General features: G+C 41.8%; 1 protein-coding gene, 1 long non-coding RNA gene and 1 pseudogene across 4 annotated transcripts in view; 2 read left to right on the top strand and 1 right to left on the bottom strand.

Annotated features, from left to right (window-relative positions):
- The window catches only part of NFATC1 (nuclear factor of activated T cells 1), a 162,921-nt gene extending 156,026 nt beyond the window's left edge, over positions 1-6,895 (top strand). For both annotated transcript variants that reach the window (XM_066623507.1, XM_066623508.1), the window contains exon 10: positions 4,395-6,895. In XM_066623507.1, the coding sequence (XP_066479604.1) occupies positions 4,395-4,444 (50 nt within the window). In that variant the 3' untranslated portion in view covers positions 4,445-6,895. The remainder of the gene's footprint in view (positions 1-4,394) is intronic.
- LOC136647755 (uncharacterized) lies at positions 1,110-23,240 on the bottom strand. 2 transcript variants are annotated; one of them, XR_010794298.1, is made up of 3 exons: positions 23,164-23,240; positions 3,171-3,285; positions 1,110-1,161 (listed from the first exon to the last, which is right to left on the bottom strand). It is a non-coding gene; the product is annotated as an uncharacterized lncRNA (long non-coding RNA). The 2 variants fall into 2 exon arrangements; XR_010794299.1 differs by lacking the exon at positions 23,164-23,240 and adding an exon at positions 20,138-20,199.
- LOC136650453 (5S ribosomal RNA) lies at positions 11,631-11,750 on the top strand (annotated as a pseudogene).
- Positions 23,241-23,395: the final 155 nt, after the last annotated feature.

The raw sequence follows: 23,395 nt of genomic DNA on the forward strand, positions 1-23,395 counted from the left end.
TCCTACTCAGTTGGGATCATTGTCATCTTCCAGTTGGAAGAAAACAAAGGAAATTTACACTTTACACGAGAATGTGCAGAAGCAAGGAGGGGATTCAGGCAACAGAGGGGCCTTTGACATAAAACCAGTGACATAAAGAATCCATAGTACAGTATCTCACTAATTCAAAGAGGATTTTATTAATTTTTTTAGACAAACTCAAAAACCTAAGGACCCATTTTAGTAGGACATTAATCTTGACTCATAAAACTGCAGATTCAGCTTTTTGTAGCCCATATTTTAAATGCTTAGTTCCTCTCCTTTTTACAGTCTCTGTTTGGTCCTTAATTTACAGTTACAAATGATTGTATAACATTGTAAAATCAAAGCAGATCTGACATTCTTTTAGCACAAAAGTGTCCTCCATTGTAGTCTTTGATCTTTATCATCACTTTAGGATTCTTTCTTTTATCTTTAGCCAGTGTAGTTCCTACTGTTTGCCTTTAGTTTCATTGGCATAAATCTAGAATAACACAGTGCTACAAAAGGCTTAATATTTGGGGCAAAAAGGTCTGACCTCCTGCAACATTACAGTTAATGATAATTTTGCTAATCACTTTGGCAGAAGTTGAATTGTGCTCACAGGCAACAAGGGATATACTTGCTTCTTTGTTTCAAAAGGAAGCCACTTTTTGTATGAAAAAAGCCAACATGTGCAGAAATATTTTCCTTTTTTCCAAGTTCAGGTTGTAGCATCACAGATTTTTTAAGCACATATGGTTTGTTAAGTATATCTTCTTAATTGTCATCTTGTGATATTATATCTTGTTGACCCCTGTTAACTGAGCAGAAACATTTTAACATTGTACTCCTTTTATATTTAGCAGGTAGAGAGCAAGGGTGTCCCTATTCATTCCAGTGAAGTGTCTTTTCCAGTGACTTTTTGCTGGTGATTCTTCTATATCTTTCTAGATTGTGATCTCTTTTGGGTTAGAGTACCATTTATTGATTTATTTAGCTATGTAAACTGCATCCTGAACTTCTTTGCTGAAAATTGATATATAAATATTGATACTAATAAACCATGCCCTTTTAAAATAACAACAGCAGAGAACTCAGCTATTGTATCAGTAATATTGTTTTATTTACTAAAATGAAACTTTCCATGGCGAGGTCATTTTCCTGTTAAATAGAAGAAAAAGTCATTAACTAAATGGTGGTGTAACAGCTTGCCACATCCTGTCGCAGTGGCATCTGATGTGTTTAGCAACAGAAAAGGTTCTTTTCAGACCTCTGACAGGTAGTGTGGTCACATGACAAACCTGCCTTTCTTAACTCTTATACTGGCTTTTAAAAGAATGCATGATGTCAGTGGAAAAGTGAGCACGATGATGGAAACTATCAGTCTGACAAATCTGAGAAGTGGAGGGTTGAGAAACTGTGGGTGTAATTGGCAAGTTTATCAGAAAACATATTTTTTAAAAGCTGTGTGAACTGTTGGATAGGAAGGCTCCTGCTCATCAACTTTCTGCGGGAATGATTCAATCTACACATCAATTTAAGCTTTTGACTTGAATTGCAGTTTGACCACAAACTGGCTGTGGGATTTTGATTTTGAAAATGTCAGCTATCTACCTGTCTCTTTATGTTGCCCCATCTGTAAAATGGGTGTTAGAAACTGTACCCGTTCTCACAGAGATATTTAAAGGTCAGGGGGGACCTTTGGGCTAAGGCAGTGGTTCCTAAACTGTGCATGAGGCTCTCTCAGGTGCCAAAGCAGCCTCTTTCTCCTGGCTCTTCTGAGTGCCACCATCTTGGACCATGCAAGATCTTGCTCAATCCAAGATGGCAGTGCCTGGGAGAGCTGGGAAGAAGAGGCCACCTTGAAAGAAGGGCACTGTGGCCACAGTAAGTTTGGGAACTGCTGGGCTAAGGGTTCTGTGCAAGTGCAAACAGATGCTCTTTTTCAATGGTGAGTGGATCCTTACACTTTTTGGCACAGTAACTGAACATATAAGCCTAGTTCAGAATGAAAATCAAAAATAAGCGAAAGCATTCATGTCACTTTTCTCTTCAATATAGCACTTTGCAGCTGAAGCACATTTAAGTTCCAGAATACATTAGTTCATAAAGGGAATAAACTTGTTATGTGGTAGGTTGTCTAAAATGTATTTGCTTTTAAAACAGCTGGAAAATAGGATAAAATTAACTAAATTTTCCCACTTTCAGACTGTTGCTAGGTAATAAATCCCAAATTTAAGACTGTGCTTTCTCCTAGGATAAAATAGTCATTTTTTTGATGCTAAGGAGTGTTTGCAAGAGCATTTGGCTAGCTTTTGTTGTGATATGCTTTGTACAATTCTTTCTATTATGCCAGTCCTGATCAGCAGCAGACCTCCCCAGTCCCGTTCCCCCTGGCAAAGGTTAATGATAGCGCCCCCCTTGCGAAAATCAAACCCCCCCCCCCTCATCTGAGGCTCATGGAGCCTCGTGCAACCCAGGGCTGCATCGGGGAAGCCTCTCTGAGGTTCCCCAACGCTATAAACTGTGCTTCCAGAAAAACCAGAAGCACAGTTTCCGACCCCGTCGGGAGCCTCAGAGCGGCTTCTATGGGGTCATAGAGGCTCACATCTGGGGCAGTTGCCCCATCGGACATAATGGTAGGTCTGCAACTGGTCCTGATGCAAAATGGTGGGTCGTACTTAACAGAAGAAAGTATTAGCATGCTAAAGCATCCATAAATAAGGTATTTAGCTGTAAACTCCTAGTAAACAGCTAAATTGTTTTATCCCACTTTAGTTGTCTTCAGAGTGTTCCCTTCTAGGATCAGACGTGCTAATGGTCAGTAAAGGGAATACCGCTTAAAACACACCTGCTGCTTTCCCCTGTTTGTTATTTGTGTAACTCTTGGCATTTTTCTTGGCAGAAGTTCACTTAATAGTAGTGTATCTATTTTTCATTTTCTTTGTCTGTGTTGGACATCCCTCTTTCTTTAGAAATACAGCAGCTTCCCGGGTATGTGACAGAACCAATGACAAATAAAGACCCAAATGTAGAGTCTTTTTTGTCTTTTTAATACAGTAAGCAGGATAGAACTGCTGTTTCTTCTGGTATATATGAATTATATTTTTGAGACACATTAGTGTTTTGACAGAAGAGGCACAACACAACTGCTTTTCACAAATACTGACCTTTTGAAGTTGTTGCAGGTGCCAACAGACCCACTGCTCAGTTTCTGTTGTGCATGTCCACTAAACTTGCAGCATTACGTTGCCTTCTTTCTATATGTGCCAAAAATCTGAAGTACTAAAAAAAAAAAAAAAGAGTTAAGTACAGGAAGTTTGTTTTTGATCAGCATGGCTTTCTTTCGAACAAACACATGGAATTATCTAGGCGGGAGTGATCAACAGCCCACAAGCAAAGGGAAATGTGGGCTTTTCCAGGCTAGTTCCATGACGCGGGCTTGTGTTTCCCCTTCCCTGTGATGTTAGGAAAGCTCCAAAGTGGTGACAGCCTTAACTGATGACAATTTCTATCTTAATGTAAATCAAGCAGTGGCAGGGACCATTTGGGGGTGGGGTGGAACGAGAAGGGATGTTGTGCAGCTCACTGTTGATGGCTTTTGCCAGGTTCAGTCATTTCCTGTCCATCTGCCAAAAATCACAAGCGATAAATGAACATAACTAAAGTGTGGGAAACTCCAGTGTCCACAGTTGTGGGGGATGAAGGAAGACTCACAAGCAACAAAAACATTGTATTGTCAGTGCTACTAGTTCATGCTTAGACTAAAGATTTTGTTAACTCCTTTATTGAAATGACCAGCAGAGTTTTTTGAACTTACAACCTCATCCTCAGAACATTATTGCTACGAAAAAGTTTTGCATTCGTGTGTTGTTGACTACACACACACACACACACCCTTCAGTCCCTTCTTTCATCAACTCTCCCCATGTGGAAACATCAGCATACGCATCGGCATACTCTGTCCTACAGAGTCACAGCCATTTTCAAGCGTTCAGGTCAACACCCTGAAACTCTTTTGTGTCCTGCTTGCAAACTCTGGTCAGTTTCTGCACAGTAGATTGGTACAGAGTCACCCCAGTGTTTTTTGTATGTAACTAATTACGAAGATGCAGTATGCTTGATGCGATACAAGACCAAGGTACTGCTTCTCTAATGAAGCTTTGATCCTCGCTGATGAGCTAGCATGTTGACTCCTTTGGTATGAAACTGGGGGCTTTTTGCACTTAAACCAGTCCTGTTCTGCTACCTACTGATACACCTAGCATCCATGACCAGAGAGCAACTGGCAAGACTAATTCAAAGGTCTTTCAATGCAACTTTCAGCAGAAGAAGATGTAGTAGGGGTACAGTGGAATAATTCTTCTCTCCTTGTGTTTTCTTCTTATTTGCAGTAAATGAAATCATAAGAAATGACCTCTCCAGCACCAATGTCCATTCATAGTTGGCCATCTAGAAAACCAGCTTTAAGCTTCGCTGAGATATCGGCTTCAGATAAACTGAGGATCATCCCTGGTACCGTTCTGCTCTGCAACTTTCTTGAATCTTTGGAAATATATATATAGCAAAAGAAACTGATTGGCTGGCTTCAACCAGGAAAACACCTTCTTTAAAGAAAATCATCTCAAAGAAAATGGAAGAAATGAACAATAAAGTGGTGTGTTTTGTGGGTTGGAATAGGAAATGTGACACAACAGGTTACTAACCGGCTCCAGAACTGATTTTCTTTTGGCTCTGCTGGACTTCAACTCTGGAAGTGCCTTATTTTGTTAGAATGTGGTATTAGGACATTTCTCTGGCAGCTATGACCTTGTTGCCATCCAAAGTATTTCTAGGCATAGAAACTACCAAGCATCTATTTGAGCTTGATGTGTTCAAAAACTGTCTGCTAGTATGGGTAGAATTTAAAAAATCCCTATTGAAAGTAATTATGTGTCTGAATACCGGGATTTCTTCCACTGTCCCCTCTGAACTGTATTTTACATCTCGTTGCCTTACTCCTGATCCATTTTTTTAAACCCAGACTATCATCTCAGCTGTATATTTTTCAGCCTGTCCCAGATCTTTGCTAATGAATCATAAGACTGTTAATTATACTAGCATGCTAAAAGTTTGACTCAAATCTGGCTTCAGGCATAGCACAAATACATTGAACAGCACAAATGATTAAGGTTGATGGACAAAAACATTGAAAAAACCTGACTTTTGCTCAGTTGATGTATGTATTTGCATGTACGTACAAACTTGCATATATTCATATATATTTATATATGGCTGGTATACCTAGTTGCCTTGTGAAGGCTTTGAATTAGCAATAATTTTCTGCTTCTGAGAATGCAGTCCGGATCGCAAGCAAATGCTCTTGCCGTTTCTCTGTTGTGGGTTTGTTATGTTTAAGACAAGTATGCATTTTCTTTCCTCATGCTACTAAGCAAGCACTTTAGACAGTCAAGAAGGATGCATATGAAATATGTATTAATTACCAAATGACAAAGGATGAGGACAAAAGCAATTGTATATACCGCTATCAAAGAATGTAAAATATTTGTTCAATTATAAGATTATTATTCCACTGAAGCCTTATTGTTTTATGTCCAACAAATATTACCAAAACCAAATGTTTCAATATCCAGTGCTGTAGAATATGTTTTCAGATTAGTTTCATGTTCATAAACTACATATAGAACTTAAGCATGTATTGTAACCTTTAACATTGTATTTTGTACAACCAGTAAACTTACCATGTAGCTAGCAATGGCATATTACTTCACATAAGAAGAAAGCATGGCTTCATTTTTAAAGCATTTCACATTAATATTGTGCCTTAGGAAATAAGTGTAAACTATGCTGCCATTACTAAGGTGGCATCTAATATAATGTAGTGTACAGGTAATGCAAACTCAACAGGTTTCACAAAAAGGTGAAACAGTCCTAAATATTTAGAAATATTACTCTGTGCAATTATGTCTTACTTTAAAAAAATGATAAGCCATATTTATAACATTTGCACATTACTGTGAAAACATGAGGATATAATATGGCTGTATGTAAATATTATTATGTTACCAGTTCTCCCCGCTGGCTGTTATTTCCCAGCTGTTTAGCAACAGACATTTATCCTGTACTTAGCTTTGTAGAAATTGCATGCAATTCTTCTAGACTGCCATACTATTGGGGGGGGGGGGGAATTTGACAAGTTTCAGCTAAGCCTGTAGCTAGAAAATAGACCTAATAAAGCACAACTGTCCACTGTAAGCTAGTTTTTAGAGTGGTTTCACTCTTGCTGGAAAATCTCATAAAACGATAAGCTTTTTATGTGATATGTTAATAGCTATATTCTGTATATTGCAGGCACTCCCATTTCAAGTAGCTTTCAGTCTGCCAACAAAATCTTCAAATCCACCAAAAACTGCTACCCTATAACTTCCACTTTGCAATGGGAGTCCGGTTTGGAGCAGTACTTGATGGATTATACCCTATTTTGGGAAGTATCTTGCCAACAGAATTGCTCTTTTTCATGTTTTCTACACTTAAAAGATGTTGCTGCCAAGAAAGACATGGAGAACCAGTGTAATTCTCAGATTTGCACGTCTTCTGAAATGTCAAAAGAGTGTGAATGGAGAAACCTCTGGGTATGCCAAAGGATTTTTGACTCTGATACAGAAATATCTTGGGTGAGGCTCTGACCACACAAGCACCACAATGTTTGCATTTCAGCAATAACTTTAGCAAGATAAGCCCATGTATTGTTCCCATTATGTCACACCTCCTCCTCTGTCATTGTTTTTATTTTCTTCTTTAAACCGTTTTGGAAATTTGTTACCTTCAAGTCTAGCTCTAAAAGACTATGCATTTCTTGTATATGTATTCATGAATAAACAACTGGTATCAGAAACCCATCTCTGATAAGAATTTTACATTCCTTTTCCAGTTTGCTTGCAGTTTGTTTTGGTAGAAATGCTAGTGTCTGGAACCCAGGCTGCATATATAAAATGCAGCCAAATCTGGTGGCAATAAGGAATGGACTGCGCCACTGCCAATGAGAGACCATAGTTTTGAATGCTCCAAGAACTAATTTCAGGGGTGGACCAATAATGAGGTGACCTGAAACAGCTTGCATAAGCGGTGGATTGTGAGGTGATCGAGGGGGAGGAGGATTTGGGGTGCTCTTCAACCCAAGTATGCTACTGCCTCCTTCCGACCTGCCACAGTCTCAAGCCACTTTGATCTTTTCTCATTCACTCCCCACCAGGCCTCCTTACCATGCTCCTTGCATAGCTTCCTCAAACCCAGATGTGCAGGACATTTTATTTACAGTTTGTTTTTTTTAAAACTGGAAGTCCAACACTTCTTGGTTTGAGGAAACTGCATGACAAACACAGTAAGGGCCTTTTGTTGTCTTTTGTTGGCATGCTACAGCAGATTCAGAAGCATCCAAGGTCACGTCAGCCCTAGGTAACTCCAAGCATGTTTGAATGAGAAGAAACTCTCTGCATGAGGAAAGCTAGCGCAGCACGGAACAGGCTCGTCTAGAACATGTCTCCCTGATATGTGTTTTCTTCTGGCAAGGAGATTTCTCTGGAAAAGCACTAAAAATTGGAATTCCCCATTTGCAATCTGAACTGGCACAGACCACCCTTGCACTTCATTCTGCAGTGTGTAGACCAGACCTCAGTAATTCGATCCTTGGAACATTACATGCTTCAGCTTCCCAACATATGAACTCATGGCAAAATTTGTCCCACATGACAGCAGGCATGATTTACACCCATTTTTTCCAAAATGGAGACGAAAATGTGGGATGCAGCACTGTCAAAATATGAAACTTTTTCTTAACAACAACCTGCTTTTGGAAGGTTCCAAATGTTCAGGATAGCCTACTTTCCAAGTAGTCATCTTCCCGGGCTATCAACCCCAATGGGGTTGCAGCTGCAGACTGGCTTGGCAGCCTCTGCAGTAATATATTTGAATGCTATTTTCCTTTTAACATGAGTCTCACAAACCTACCAGCTGAAATGTTCAGGCTTACGTACAATTTGACTTGTAAGCTTTAAAATACACCCTAAGCTCCTTTGTGATTACAAGCTAGGAGAGAGACCATTGACAAATGTGTAGGACCCAGCACCTATGTCATGAAAGCTGGGGCAATAACATGTGCAGATAGTGAAGAATTCTGACCTGGAAGCCTCTAGAGATGAGGAAGTTTCAGCTAATTCATTCTCTATTGGTGCAAGGAAGTTTCCTTGACTGGTGTCATCTAGCATTCCATGCAGTTCTACATGGTGGCCAGAAATGGCTCACAGGCGAAGTTTTTCTCTGCTGTCCCTTGTCAGCATTCAAAAAGAGTTCGTCTGGATCAGACAAAAGGCTCCTCTAATCCAGCTGCCTATTATAGCCAGCCAAATGCCTCTAGGAAGCCGATAGCAGTGCATGATAATCAGAAACCAGTTAAAGCAAAGCAAGCCTTCCATGCAGTTACTGCCTCTCGGGTAGCAGTATCAGGCTTGAATTGGAAGTCCTGGGGATCAGGCAGTGGATCCCTGAACCATCACAAGGGCAGTTACATACAGTTCTAATTGCTGGGGTAGTAACACCAGAACCCATAATTCCCCTGACCTGGAAGTTAGGTGACACCAGAAAGTCCACCTTGCTGAAGGGACCTTCTAGAGTACTCACTTTCTCCCTGCCTGTCTCCTACGCAGGTGGTCATCTTGAGTTGGGCTAGAATACCTGATTTGCTATCCCATGTCACTCATGGTTTCTTGTAACAAATCACTGGAGATGGTACATGCTGGGCAGTGCAACCAGGACACTGGGTTTAAATCATTAACACTTTCTACCCTAAGACGGCTCTATCAATGCCACATTATTGAAGGACGCAATGTGGAAGGGTAATGCCATTGATCAGTGATGGAGTGTGCGTTTTGCACGCAAAGGAGCCCAGAGTAAATCCCAGCTCAGTGACAGAGTACAACCTTAAGGTCCCAGAGTCAGTCTCCTGTTAAAGGAGAAAGTCAGGGAAAGTTCTCTGTCTGACTAGCTACTGCCACTCAGTGCGGACAGTGAACCAATTTCCTAGGTATTCATATGATTAGTTCAGTTTTTGTCACATATTCCAGTTGTGATTTTATAAAACAATAGATATATTAAATTCCTGGTTGCACATATAAAAAAGAAAACACAGATCACCCACTGATAACTTAGGGCACAATCTTAACCTGGTCTACTCAAAAGTAAGTCCTGTTTTGTTCAATGGGGCTTACTCTCAGAAAAGTGTGGTTAGGATTGCAGCCCCATACATAACATTTGTCTATGATGTGCTTTGATTTATTGTCTGAAAATAAAAGAGATAACGTGTCTGAAAAAAATGTAGAATTGAATGAAAAGAAAAGACTAGGCAATGCAATATGAGCTCTACTGCATATTCCAAGTGCATTTTGAATTGCTTCCCATAAGTTATCAGTTGTTTTGGTCTCCCTTTTTCTCTGCATTTTGTGGCACGGTTCCTCATACAGCCTGCTCCCATTTGCATTTCGCCTTATCTCCAAGGATTGCTTTGGGCATGCTAGCTGGTATTTAGGTGCTGATTTAAATATGCATTTCCAAAACATATAAAATGCACACCTGTGTAAAATGGCCATTTTACACAGTTAGGACAAGTTTACTAATTACATGAGCAATTCAACAATTGGACATGCTGTCAAGATAGAACCTGCTATTTTAAAGGTCTTCAAGAAATCTCAACAACCCAGCTGGGAATTAGCAAGCACAAAGAGACATATCCAGTCTCAATGCCAAAGGTTGACCTAGATGGCCATTGCCATTCAACAGTTGCAAGACTAAGGCTGCAATCCTAACCTCACTTTCCTTGGAGTAAGTCCCATTGAACACAATAGGACTTATTTCTGAGTAAACCTGGTTAGGATTGCGCCCTAACCTGTTTATGGGCTATAGCAGAAGATTAATGTTTCATGTCAGGAACCTTAGTTTGGGTTACTGGTAGTGAAAGCTCTTTCTAAGATAGAGATCTTAGCTCTCTATCATTTGCATGATTTGTATTTTATAGAAAGCTATGGCTATATTGCCCAAGGCCAAACCATAAATCCATATCCAAGTCTATAGGCACCAGTTCACACTACTATACTTCATTTTTTTTTTAAACCCATCTTTCTCTGAGCATTATTCTGGGGATTAAACAAGGAATCTCTCAAACCCAAAACAGGGATTGGACTAAGGGACAGGGACAACACATCCCTGGACTAAAAAGCTTACATTTTCTCACTAAACCAATTCATATAGTTGTAAAATGAAAGACTTTTTTTAAAGTTGGTTAAAAATAAAATTATTTAGCGAGGAAAAAAAATCCTATCTTCCATCTGTACTGCTGGAAGTCACATTCTGGCAGCGCAGGGTGGTTTGTGGTATCACATAAGAACACAAGAACAGCCCCACTGGATCAGGCCATAGGCCCATCTAGTCCAGCTTCCTGTATATCTCAGTGGCCCACCAAATGCCCCAGGGAGCATACCAGATAACAGGAGACCTCATTCTGGTGCCCTCCCTTGCATCTGGCATTCTGACGTAGCCCATTTCTAAAATCAGGAGGTTGCACATACACATCCTGGCTTGTAACCCGTAATGGATTTTTCCTCCAGAAACTTGTCCAATACCCTTTTAAAGGCTTCCAGGCCAGACTCCATCACCACATCCTGTGGCAAGGAGTTCCACAGATCAACCACACGCTGAGTAAAGAAATATTTTCTTTTGTCTGTTCTAACTCTCCCAACACTCAATTTTAGCGAATGTCCCCTGGTTCTGGTGTTATGTGAGAGTATATAGAGTGTAAAGATCACAAAATGTGATGCACTCACACATGCTACAAGCCTGCTGCTGCAAACAGTGAGTGGTGCTAGCCACCCTACAGTGGCTCATCTGGCTCCCCCCAAGACTGGTAAGTTGGTGTGGGGGTGGGGGATGGGCAGGGAGGGGGAGTAACAGGGAAGAGAGGGGGGACTGAGGTGAAAATTGGGGCCATTAGGTGTGTGAGGGGCAGGCAGGGAGTGATTATTGGAGGCAAAGGTGATGCCAATATCCTTTGTCCCCAACCGGCCTTGTCACACCCTCTTGGGTCCCTCAGTCTTGTACCAGCCAAAGAGCTTGCACAGATCAAAGTAGAACCATAGGGCAACAGGGTGATTACCTGGTGGTAAGGGAACAAAAGTTCCCTTACTTTGAAGAGGCCTTCTGATCACCCTCCATGGCATGGCTGCATTGGTGTAAGTTGCAGGGATAGGATTGGGGCATAAGTAACACAAGCACAAGCAAAACAACTACCAAAAAAGGAAAGAAAGAAAATAAGGATGAAATATAGTGTGTATATGATATGCATAAGGTACATAAAAATATATTAAAAATTCCAGCAGTCTGTATTATAAACCATAAACAGTGAAAACACCATAAATATAAATCTAAGAAAGACTTCCAAATATAAAAAAATATGTCCATTCATGATTGTCATCTACAATCATATGAATAGTAATAGGGGCAAACTTATCCTCGGAATGTTTTAATAGAAATCTTTTAGCTACAATAAGAGCTCTGAAAGACCATTTTGCTGTCCCACTGTTAACGTCCATGAAGCTAGTTACCCTGCACATGCCCGATCTCGTCTGATCTCGGAAGCTAAGCAGGGTCAGGCCTGGTTAGTACTTGGATGGGAGACCGCCTGGGAATACCGGGTGCTGTAGGCTTATACCATAGTCTTTCGAGACTGAAGGTTGCCAACCAAATTCTGTTAACATCCACAAATCAGGTAAAGGCCAAAGGCATCAGAAAGTATCAGTGACTGCTGCATTATAACATAATGCAATTAGTGTCTCCCCCACCCCCAAAAAAAGTGTATCAAGGAACAAGATCACATCATATGTACAAGTCAAGCAATCTGTGAATTAAAACAACAGCTTTCAGGTAGAGAAAGGAAAGATGCCTGTACATCAAGTCTCCACATGATGATGTTTAGAGTCCCAATACATTGCAGGATTATTTAAATGCAATCATTTTTAAGGGATGATGCAACAAACTCTGAAAGATTTGCATGCTGAAGAGGCAGAAGGCACATGCCACAAGAGCTCAGGGAGCTCCTTTCCTAAGTGTAAGTGGTTCCGTGGATGCTAAGCAGAACTAGATGCATGAAACCTTGGTGTTTCTCTAGTTGAATAATATTCTGTAAATGAGAGCATCTAGCCAACCATTTTAATGTACTTGGTTTAAAAGTCAGTGCTTCCAGGACCTGAAGATGTCCCAATGTCTCATGAATAAGTTCTCTGTTGGTCCTGATGCTTGGCCAAAAGCGCATCTGTCTCCTTGATTATACACAAATCTGACCACAGCAGGTCTCGCAGTACTAGCATGATTCCTCAGTCAGGCTGACTCAAATTCAAACTCACTTCTTATCTTTGTCACAGTTTTGCATTCCAGGTGCCATAACCCATGGTTTTCCACTGAAGGACAGATACTGCTCATGTGCTGTGAATTAAAGCAGTTAGTAGACCTATGAAGACAGATGTGTTTGCTCTGGTTATTACTTTTTTTATGGTGGATTTTCAGTTTTATTTCTTATTTTAAACTGCCATGACTTCTAAGACAGAAGGGAGATATATAAGCTTTTTGGAAAATAAGTACACAAACAGTTTGTGACAATGAGATAAACATATAGCTTATACAAGAATCTGGAGGAGTAGAAAGATGTCTTTGTCAAACAGAAGTGCAGCCTTGGAGACTATTTTAAAGATTAGGTTATCACCATTTTCAGGTGATTGATGGAGGAAGCCTGTGTTTTTGCCTAGGGCCTCATACAGAATAGACTTATTATTAGTTCTAACTACAAGTAAGTGCTTGCAACAATGCACCTCGAACACAAAAACGTGAACACCACACCTTTATATGAACATGAGCAGTGGGAGGAGTGCACCACTGTACTGTAGGACACTAGGTTGTTGGAGCAGGCTTGTTTGACAGTCACAGATATCCCAAACCCCACAGATATCATTTCCTTTATATCATATGCAGTTTTAGTCCCAGATACTGTGCTTTTCAACACTTGGTTCACAGCAGCAGAATTCAGAGAACCACTACGCGCTACAAAATGATGACCCGCAACATGAATGTTAGATCTCAGGGCCTGATTTGAAGACCCATGAGACAACAACATTGCTGAAGCTACACACAGTCGGTGCCTGGGAACCCCACGCATGCCACCTTCACTTCTCACACAGAAGAAACATGGAATAGGTATTCATACATTAATATTTGTATATCACTTTCCAACAAAAGTTCACAAAGTAGTTTACATAATGAAACAATGGCACCTTGTTCCAGAGGGCTCACAATCTGAAAAAAGATGCCCTTAGAAAAAGTGCTTTGCTGGGGGTGAACAGGGCAATTATTCTTGGTATAAGACAACCATTACTGTACTTTAAAAGAGCCTAGTTAGCAGGGGTTAGGTAGCATGGAATGAGTGTGATTATAGGAGATGTCAGAAAGGAGAGGCCTTATCTCTTACATTTGGATGCGCAATGGGAATATTAGTTTCAGTTCTCTCATCTCATTGAACAACCAGGAAAGAGAAATTTGATCAGAGCCATCAACTTCTACTTTAAAATGGCTGCCTGTGAAAGCATGCATCCACTCATGATTTACTCCAGTGCTATCATTTTTAAAGTATGCTCACATAATAGTAAACACCTATTAGGGCAGAATAGTCTTTGTAGAACTAATGCCAGTGTTTATGAAGATGTATGTAGGTACAATGTTTATACAGGTAGGTACGTAGGAATGTAGCTCTTTGGTTTGGGATAGAGTCTTTACATCATACTGGCTCATACTTAAGGAGGTTTAACTTTCCACTTCAGAAGTAAAGTTTTTATGAGCCTGGACCAGTGAAACCAGCATCTCCCTGAATATTTTGCCCCAGATTACATCAGTGTGGCAAGTAAGTACCATAGGGAGCAATCCTAACTCACTTTCCAGCACCGACATAAGGGCAGTGCAGCTACAAGATAAAGGAACAAACATTCCCTTACCTTGAGGAGGCCTCTGTGACTGTCACCCAACTGCAGGATGCAGCACATGCCCCATTGGCACCACTATGCCAGTGCTGGAAATTTGATTAGGATTTGGGCCCTAACCTGTTAGACGCACTCTCCTCCTCCCCCCATTACAACAATCGGATATGTCTGGAATGTATTCTTCCTTTCTTCTTGGCCCAACAGAATCCACCAAATTAGGCAAAATAAAGTTGTTTATTTCAGCATTTAGGACGCTGTTTCCAGTATTGTATTGGCAACCTTCAGTCTCGAAAGACTATGGTATCGCGCTCTGAAAGGTGGTTCTGGCACAGCGTCTAGTGTGGCTGAAAAGGCCAATCCGGGAGTGACAATCCCTTCCACACCGGGAGCAAGTACAGTCTGTCCCTGGTCTGTCTCCCTGGCTATGGGCCTTCCTTCTTTGCCTCTTAGCCTCAGACTGTTGGCCAAGTGTCTCTTCAAACTGGGAAAGGCCATGCTGCACAGCCTGCCTCCAAGCGGGCCGCTCAGAGGCCAGGGTTTCCCACTTGTTGAGGTCCATCCCTAAGGCCTTCAGATCCCTCTTGCAGATGTACTTGTATCGCAGCTGTGGTCTACCTGTAGGGCGCTTTCCTTGCACGAGTTCTCCATAGAGGAGATCCTTTGGGATCCGGCCATCATCCATTCTCACGACATGACCAAGCCAACGCAGGCGTCTCTGTTTCAGCAGTGAATACATGCTAGGGATTCCAGCACGTTCCAGGACTGTGTTGTTTGGAACTTTGTCCTGCCAGGTGATGCCGAGGATGCGTCGGAGGCAGCGCATGTGGAAAGCGCTCAGTTTCCTCTCCTGTTGTGAGCGAAGAGTCCATGACTCGCTGCAGTACAGAAGTGTACTCAGGACGCAAGCTCTGTAGACCTGGGTCTTGGTATGTTCCAGTAATGGATTAAAATTAAGATATATTTGATGTTTTACAAAACTGAGCCCGATCCTGTGGTCCGTGGCGCAGCTCCACACCGCGGACCACATGCCCTAAGGCACGTTTCCGGGGCTTACCGCCAGGCTCCCGCCAGAGCTGCTGCATGGCAGGCACCCAGGTTCTGCAGCTCGGCGGTCTCCTGGACCGCTGGGCTGTGGAAGGGGAGGTGGGGGCGTGGGGGAGGCATTCTGGGGAGGGGGTAGGCGTGGCCGGGGGCATGGGGGAGGCATTCTGGGGAGGGGGTAGGCGTGGCCGGGGGCATGGGGGAGGCATGTCAGGGGGGAGGGGCAGATCCACAGAGCCAAGCTCTGCAGGATCCAAGGCACTTGGGCAGGGATGCTCGTCCTACACGAGCGCCTTTACTTTAGCGGCAACCAAAAGGTCACCGCTAAAGTGAGTAGCCCCATTGCAGGGCTGCTTCCCTTACTTGGGGGAAAGGGACAAACTTCCCCTTCTCCTGAGAAGCCTCCTGCGGTAGCATGGGAAGCGCAGGATCTGGCAGGAACCCGCCATGGAGCTACAGGACCTGGGCACTGCAGGCAGCTCAGGATTGGGCTGCCCGGCTGCAGTCCTAACCACACTTTCCTGAGAGTAAGCCCCATTGAACAAAATAGGACTTACACCTGAGTAGACCTGGTTAGGATTGTGCCCTGAATATATGATCCTGGGTGTAGTACTGAAAGGGTATAAATCACTACTGCTGAGCAGGAGCTCATCTGTCAGCGTGGCTACCTATAGGCCTGGTAATTGACCTAAAACCCTAACATTTCCTTTTCCTTTCCCCACACCCAGCATCATGAGATTTAGGAATAATAAACATTCCATCCATTTTCAACTGACGCACTTTAACACAGGAATCCGATTACAGCATAACCCTGCAAAATTTAATGCTCATCACTTCTGCGAGGTGACAGAGAGAACACAGAGGGGTTATTGTTTACCATGTAGAGCTGATCTTTATCACATTAATGTTGCTGAACGATTTGGATAAAAATGAAAGCCACCAAATGAACCTGAACTCGGGTTTTAAAAGTTTTGTCTGCCTCTGTTATGGGTCCTGGTGGAAGCTAGAAATTCCTGGACAACACCAGTTTTTTTGCTGACCTTCCGGTATCTCTGTTTAAGATCTACAAACAGATGCTTGATCATTAATTTTTTTCACGTGCTAGTGAAAAAAAACAAAAACCACCATGAACACCACCATGGGTACACTTGGTGTACCCATATTACATATTATGTAATACTCACATATTATGTAATAATAGTGAGTGCAATAGTAATACATATTACTCACATACTATGATCCACACACAGATTTGGTGCTAACTGCCAAACTATCATCTGTATAGAAATAGTAGTAAGTGAAGAGATCCCTAGGCTGCATTAGATTACCTGAGATTATAAATATGACTTCATATGTTTGTTAGCAATCCCAAGAGCAAGAGGGTGTTAATTAAGAAACGTATAAATCGTACTTTATTGTACAGTCTCAAAATCATAAGAGCCCCACTAGATCAGACCAAAGGCCCATCTAGTCCAGCTTTCTATATTTCTCAATGGCCCAACAGATGCTTCAGGGAGCACACAAGACAGCAAGATAACTGCATCCTGTTGCCACTCCCTTGCATCTGGCATTCTGAGGTAACCCACTTCTAAAACCAGGAGATTGCACAGACCCATGAGAGCTTGCAACCTCTGATGGACTTTACTTCTATAAATCTGTCCAATCCCATTTTAAAGGCATCTAGGCCAGATACCATCACCACATCATGTAGCAAGGAATTCCACAGACTAATTACATGCTGCGTAAATAATATTTTTTGTCTGTTCTAACTCTCCCAATGCTCAATTTTAGGGTATGTCCCCTGGTCCTGGTGTTGGAGAGAGGGAAAAGAACATCTCTATATCCATTCTATTCATCTTCTACAAAATTTAGTATGTCTCAATCATGTTCACCCTCAGTTGCCTTTTTCCTAGACTGAAGAGCCGAGAATGCCATAGCCTTTCCTCATAAGGGAGTTGCCCTAGCCCTGTAATCATTTTGGTCATTTTCTTTTGCACCTTTTCCAATTCCACTGTGTCCTTTTGAGATGTGGTAACCAGAAAATGTAATCACTCTAGACCACAACCAAGCGGTTACAGACAGCTCTTACTTCTATCCACTTTCTAAACCATCACTGTCCCTACCCTTGCAAGTTCCTAATTCTTTCTATTCCATCTTGAGTTTGAAAAATAGGCAAACCAATCCTACTGAGCTCTTGCAGCAGTGGATCTTGAGATCTGCTGCTGCAAGTCCTCGCGGGACTGCAAACACAACACCACCATTGCACAGTATGGATGTATCTTGGACAGCAGCTCTTGGACACCCCATCAGATCAGATAAAGAGGTGGAAGGGTGAGAGTGGACCAAACTGGGGCAGGAGGGGGAGCTACCACATTTTTCACATGTGGTAAAACACCAGTGTATCTGCTTGCCCTAGAAATTAGCATTTTATCAAAAGATCTCAGATTATACAGTAAATTAAATGTTGGTGTATTACAGGGGTGCCCAAACCCCAGCCCGGGGGCCACATGCGGGCCTTGGGGGCTCCCAATCTGGCCCTCGGGGAGCCCCCAGGCTCCAATGAGCTTCTGGCCCTCTGGAGACTTGCTGGAGTCCACAGCGGCCCAACACAACTGCTCTCAGCATGAGGATGACTGTTCGACCTCTCACCTGAGCTGTGGGACGAGGGCTCCCTCCACTACTTGCTGTTTCACATCTGTGATGCGGCAGTGGCAGTGAAGGAAAGGCTGGCCTTGCCTTGTGCAAGGCCTTTTATAAGCCTTGAGCTACTGCAAGACCTTCACTGATTCATATAAGTTCCATCTCTAATGTATTCATTTATGTAAATTTATTCAAATTTGAAATGTAAATTAATTCTTTTTTCCCCCCCGGCCCCTGACACAGTGTCAGAGAGATGATGTGGCCCTCCTCCCAAAAGGTTTGGACACCCCTTGTGTATTATATGAGTATGGAAAGAAGAACATGGGGTATGGTATGTATTTGTTGATTTTATACAGCATATACTGCCAAATTAATAAATCTGAGATTTTGAGATTAGACCTCCCTTTGTTTGTTTTCCTTCCAGAAACATGAATCCTTTAAATCATTTTGGTCACTTTCTTTTGCACCTTTTCCAATTCCAGAGAGTGCTGGAATTAGACTCGTGTTAGACTCATGGAATTACTGATACAAAATACGTAATATGATATTTTCATTGGGTAGTGACCAGAAGTTACTAAAAATATCTGTGTTAGCAGTAATTTTGCTCTCTGTTTATGGATAACAATTGCCTCTGTTTTGCTTAAGTTCTGTGTTATATACTTCAGTATGGACTAACCTTAATTGAAGGCAATTCAATAAAGGAAATGGCCTTACCTATTATGTACCTATTGCAGGAAAGGTTCTACTTTTCGTAATTCAAACCTGGCCAATGGTTTTGATGAATTCAACTGGGTCTGAATGCTATAACAGAGTCTATGAAAGAAAGAAAAAACTAAGCTGTTTTCAACAGTAGAAAACTTGAGCTACTTTAGCAGGGTGGCTTGACTCACTTTTAAAAAGACTCAGACCTGAGTCAAAATGACTCAAAAAATGGCTCTGCATGAGTTCTGATAACTACTGTTATAACTTGTGGGCAACTCAGGTCAAGGGGGGGTGGAGACTCGGAACACAACTCTAGACTTGGTGCTGTGGCTCTGGCACATTCCTGAGTTTTGGCACCACTGTTTTAAAGCTGCATGTAAGAGCATGTGCTAAGATCCATCTGATAATCAGGGTCAGTTTTTTAACACGTAGATCAAGAGTAAAACCCAAAGTCTTCCAAAATGATATGTGCTGTGGTTCAACTGTTTCTCCAGTTTTACTAGACAGGACCAACCCTATTACTTCCTTCAATTCATTGAACACGGAATAAAATTTGTAAGCTTGAACTGCTGCTAATAATGCACTTCAAACCCTCTGAGCAAAATCAGTAGTTCTCGAAGACAGACAATCATCAATACCTGAATTTCAGGAATGAGATAGGTTGTCAAGTTTGAGTAAATGGAAGTCAAATATGTATTGAAGTCAGACTCACTAAGGACGGAATAATCAAAATCATCAAAGCTTGGTGTGTAGTGATTCAAGATAAGAGGTCTAGCAAATATTGTTCTAATATCATCGTAACCACAAAGGCTACTCGGATGTGGTTCTCAAAGACATTTAAATTTGCAAAGAGTGCCTGTCATTAATCTTTTATAATGGCTTCTGGGAGCCACAGTTCATTTAAACATTTTACTTTTTTATTACTTATGTATGTGGAGCAGCAATTAAAGCTGTCGTGGTTATATAATGAAGACTAATGAAACCAAGAGGATGGTGGGTTTTCATTTGCTGTCAATCTGAAATAATCCATCTCTACCCAAAGCATTCATGCATGTTGTGCATATGAGTGAGTGCATGTACAGGCACATACATGTGCTCTCACAAGTTGCAACAGGCAACAAAATCAACATTGCCAAACACTGCATGCTTCAGGACCATTTCACATAAGCACACTGATCATATTGAACTGCATCTCACACATCATAAGCATTAAAATTTTTGATAATTGAGAGTTTTAAGTCTTGTATTCTGTGGGGGCCCTTAAGTGGGACTGAGCGGCAGAAAATACAGTGATATCTTGCACTTCCAACTGGTTGGGGACCAGAGCATGGATGAAAGTCAAAAATGGATTAATGTCAAACATATAGCTTGCAAATTTGTTTTGGCCAGTGAAAAATATAAATAACTAACTATGTAATACATGCAATGCATATGAAACCTAAGTAACAAATAAACATCATAGAAGTTTGGATAAAATTGGACAAAAGAGGAAAGCATGTGGACAAAATATGAAGTGTAGTTATACTTGAAAGCTGTTGAAAGAGCAAAGTGATGTAAGGCAAGTGGATGAAAGTCAAGGTATACCTGTATGTTAAGCAAACAAGCAGTAAACAGATTAGCTAATGTGGAATACAGTACATGACCTACCAATGAAACAAGCTATGTCAAATTTCTCGCTTCATAATTACCATTTCAACTTGATTGGAGACTTTGATTGAGTTGATCCTGACATATATGCAACAGGTAGAGCTTTATGTTGCAGCAATTTCAGATGTGAAAGATCAGGCTAAAGGGACCTTTTTTGACTGGTAATTTATCTTCTGACTCACTGTAAGCAAGTCAGAAAAGTATCACAACAGCAGCAGCAGCAGCAGCCACCGCCCCTCTCCACTTCTTCCTCCTGCACAGCTGAAGGGAAAAAATAAGCTCCACAGCCCCAGATTGTCTCTCTCTACCCACTGAATCTATTTGAGCCAAGTGTGTAGGAAAGAGGCTTGGAGCTGGGCTCCTTGTAAGTTAAGGAGATAGGGACACCTCCTTCCCAATTGATGGAGGTGAGCATGCTTACTTTTTCTCCCCATTAATAAGGCGAGCAAGTGAGCACACAAGCAAGCAAGTAGGCCCTTTGAATGAACTCATCAAATCCAGGCCACAATAGTGACCTTGGGCTTCTCTTACATTTGTAATGTAAGAGCATCCTATATTCTATCATGTGTATATAATAATTTTATGAGACCAAGACCTGAGTGCTCATAGATGGGCTTGTCACTCTGTTCTTAGTTACACAGTGCCTGGTCAGAATGAGGGACTTGCCAAAAGAGTAACTCTTCCTTAATTGGTGGTGCAATGGTAAATTTTGAAGTTACACTCCCCCAACACAGTCACACCCTGTTAAGACTACACAACAACAGCAACAAAATCAATTAAGGGAGCAATCCTAACCATTTACACACGGGAAGGATAGAGTGGATAGAAAAATGCTCTTTCCACTCTCACCAGAACCAGGGGACATCCACTAAAATTGAGTGTTGGGAGAGTTAGGACAGACAAAAGAAAATATTTCTTTACTCAGCGTGTAGTTTGTCTGTGGAACTCCTTGCCACAGGATGTGGTGATGGCATCTGGCCTGGGTGCCTTTAAAAGGGGATTGGACAAATTTCTGGAGGAAAAATCCATCACGGGTTATAAACCACGATGTGTATGTGCAACCTCCTGATTTTAGAAATGGGCTATGTCAGATGAAAGGGAGGGCACCAGGATGCATGTCTCTTGTTATCAGGTGTGCTCCCTGGGGCATTTGGTGGGCCACTGTGAGATACAGGAAGCTGAACTAGATGGGCCTGTGGCCTGATCCATCAGGGCTGTTCTTATGTTAACGATGAGTTAGGCTGGCGTAAGTCAGGAATGAGTTGCAATAGCTTTTGAACTTGCATAAACATTGAAAAATGGGAGTAATACGGCCCTGGCCACATCATGCTTTTACTCATGAGTAGGTGACCATACCTTGGTCCATTGCAAAGGGCAGGCCAAGAGGAGTCCAACACCACCAAAATGGTCCTGATCCAAAGAATGCAACCCAAAAGAAACAACACCTGAGAAGGAAGTCCCTCCCTCCAAGCTGATGAATGTATTGAGCCCTATGGAAAGTGAAACTAAGCTACATGTTTGTGCTTACTCATGAGTAAGCAAACATGCTTGGCTCTTCTTGAACGTCAGGCAAAGGGGAATGCAAGGCCACCAGAATGGTTCCAATCTGATGAAAGTGGAGCTCAACAAATGCTCCAGAAGGCTGCCTCTCCCCCAACACTAAAAAGGATAAAAACAGAGGCTTGAGCTGGTAACATGATTTTTTTTTTCTTTTTTAGGCTTGTAAAGCTAGGTGGGTCCTGATAGTTCCTCATTTTAAACAGTAGGTTCTAGTGCTAATAGGTTTGGGAACCATTACTTTATTCAAAAGGGTTGTTGCCTAGATATTGCTTTTCCATACTCCTCTCCCTTCCCCCCCCCCCAATGGAGCCTCATCTCCTCTCTGCATCACTTTGGGGTTTTAGTGTTGTTTAGAGGGAAGCTTTGAATCTCAATCTAGCGCCCCCCCCCCCAAAAAAAGAAACCACGTCAGATTTTAAACTGATTTAACCCCAGATCAATGGATTAAGGTGCTACAAAGGTCCTTATGGATTCTGCTGTAACAAGCTAAAACATGCCTACCTCTCCACAAGTTGATATGAGGTGGGGCCTTGCTGCCTGGCAGGAGTGCCTGCTCTCTGCCTCCACCTAATGTTCAACTTGCATAATGCTAGATAAACCAGAAAATAGAAAGACACCAAAAGTCTCTAGCGATTTCTTCTCCAAAGGAGCCAAAACCTGTGGAATGTCTCACTGCTCAGGGAACTGGGGATTGGGTAACAAAAATCACTCCTTTCATCATGTCTCTCTCTCTCTCTCTCTCTCTCATTTGAAGCCATTATAGATGGTGAGATCTCTGGAGAGGGATTTGGGATTTCCCCCCTCTTATTTATGTGGTACTAGCTCCAAACAACTACTGCTGCGTTATAAATAAATTAGTAATATTGGGAAGACTGACAGAGTTGCTCTATTTTGGGGATCAGAAACAATTTCATGTGACACCTTGTAAAGTACAGTAAGCTAAAGAGGCAAGAGTTTCACACTGCAAGACCAGTGATGAGATAAGAGCATCTTGATAGTTCTGTTTTCTGGGCCACTACGATAAAAAGAGTTTTGGAGGGGAGAAAGGGGATTAGTCATCCCACAATTAGTCACTCTGCTGTGTAGTTTGATCCATGTGATATCTGATCTGTACTTCAGAAATGCTGTGCTGTGACCAAAGACCTAATTTTCAAGCTTTTTTCCCTACTGTCTCATGTTATAATTAAGAAGGATTTGGCCCTGAAAAAGTTGACTATTGCAGTTTTGGGGACCCTGGTAAGTAGGTCAAAGGGAGCATACCCCGTACCCACTGCTATGCCTGAATATATATTTATTACATTTCATTTGCATCTGTACCAGTTTCACGTTTCACTTTTTCCTCTACTTCATCTTTGTTTCCTTTTCTGCCTTTTAGAGAGCTATTTTAAAAAAAAACCCAGCCACCCACAGAATGCACTTACCCACGCTTTTCAGTAATTTTTTCCCCAATACAGTCTTTTCTACTTCCTTCTTTTTCTCTAAGTAAGTGTAGAGCTAAACTTCTCACCCTGTCTTCCCTCAAGGAGGGTCCACTTTCTTCTTCCACAGACTTTTAGCCAAGTCACCAACACCACAATTGTTTTGAGTCCCAACTCATGTCACAATGACAACCAGCAGCCACAAGTCCAGTGCCAGCTTTGCTGTGAAACTTTCAGGGCAGGTTTGGACAATGCATCCACTGGCCTTTCCAAACCATGTATGGGAACAGTATGTGTGCAAATAACACCACACTCTACCCA

Source organism: Tiliqua scincoides, chromosome 4 (genome assembly GCF_035046505.1).
Source record: "Tiliqua scincoides isolate rTilSci1 chromosome 4, rTilSci1.hap2, whole genome shotgun sequence".
NCBI classification, from domain to species: domain Eukaryota; kingdom Metazoa; phylum Chordata; class Lepidosauria; order Squamata; family Scincidae; genus Tiliqua; species Tiliqua scincoides.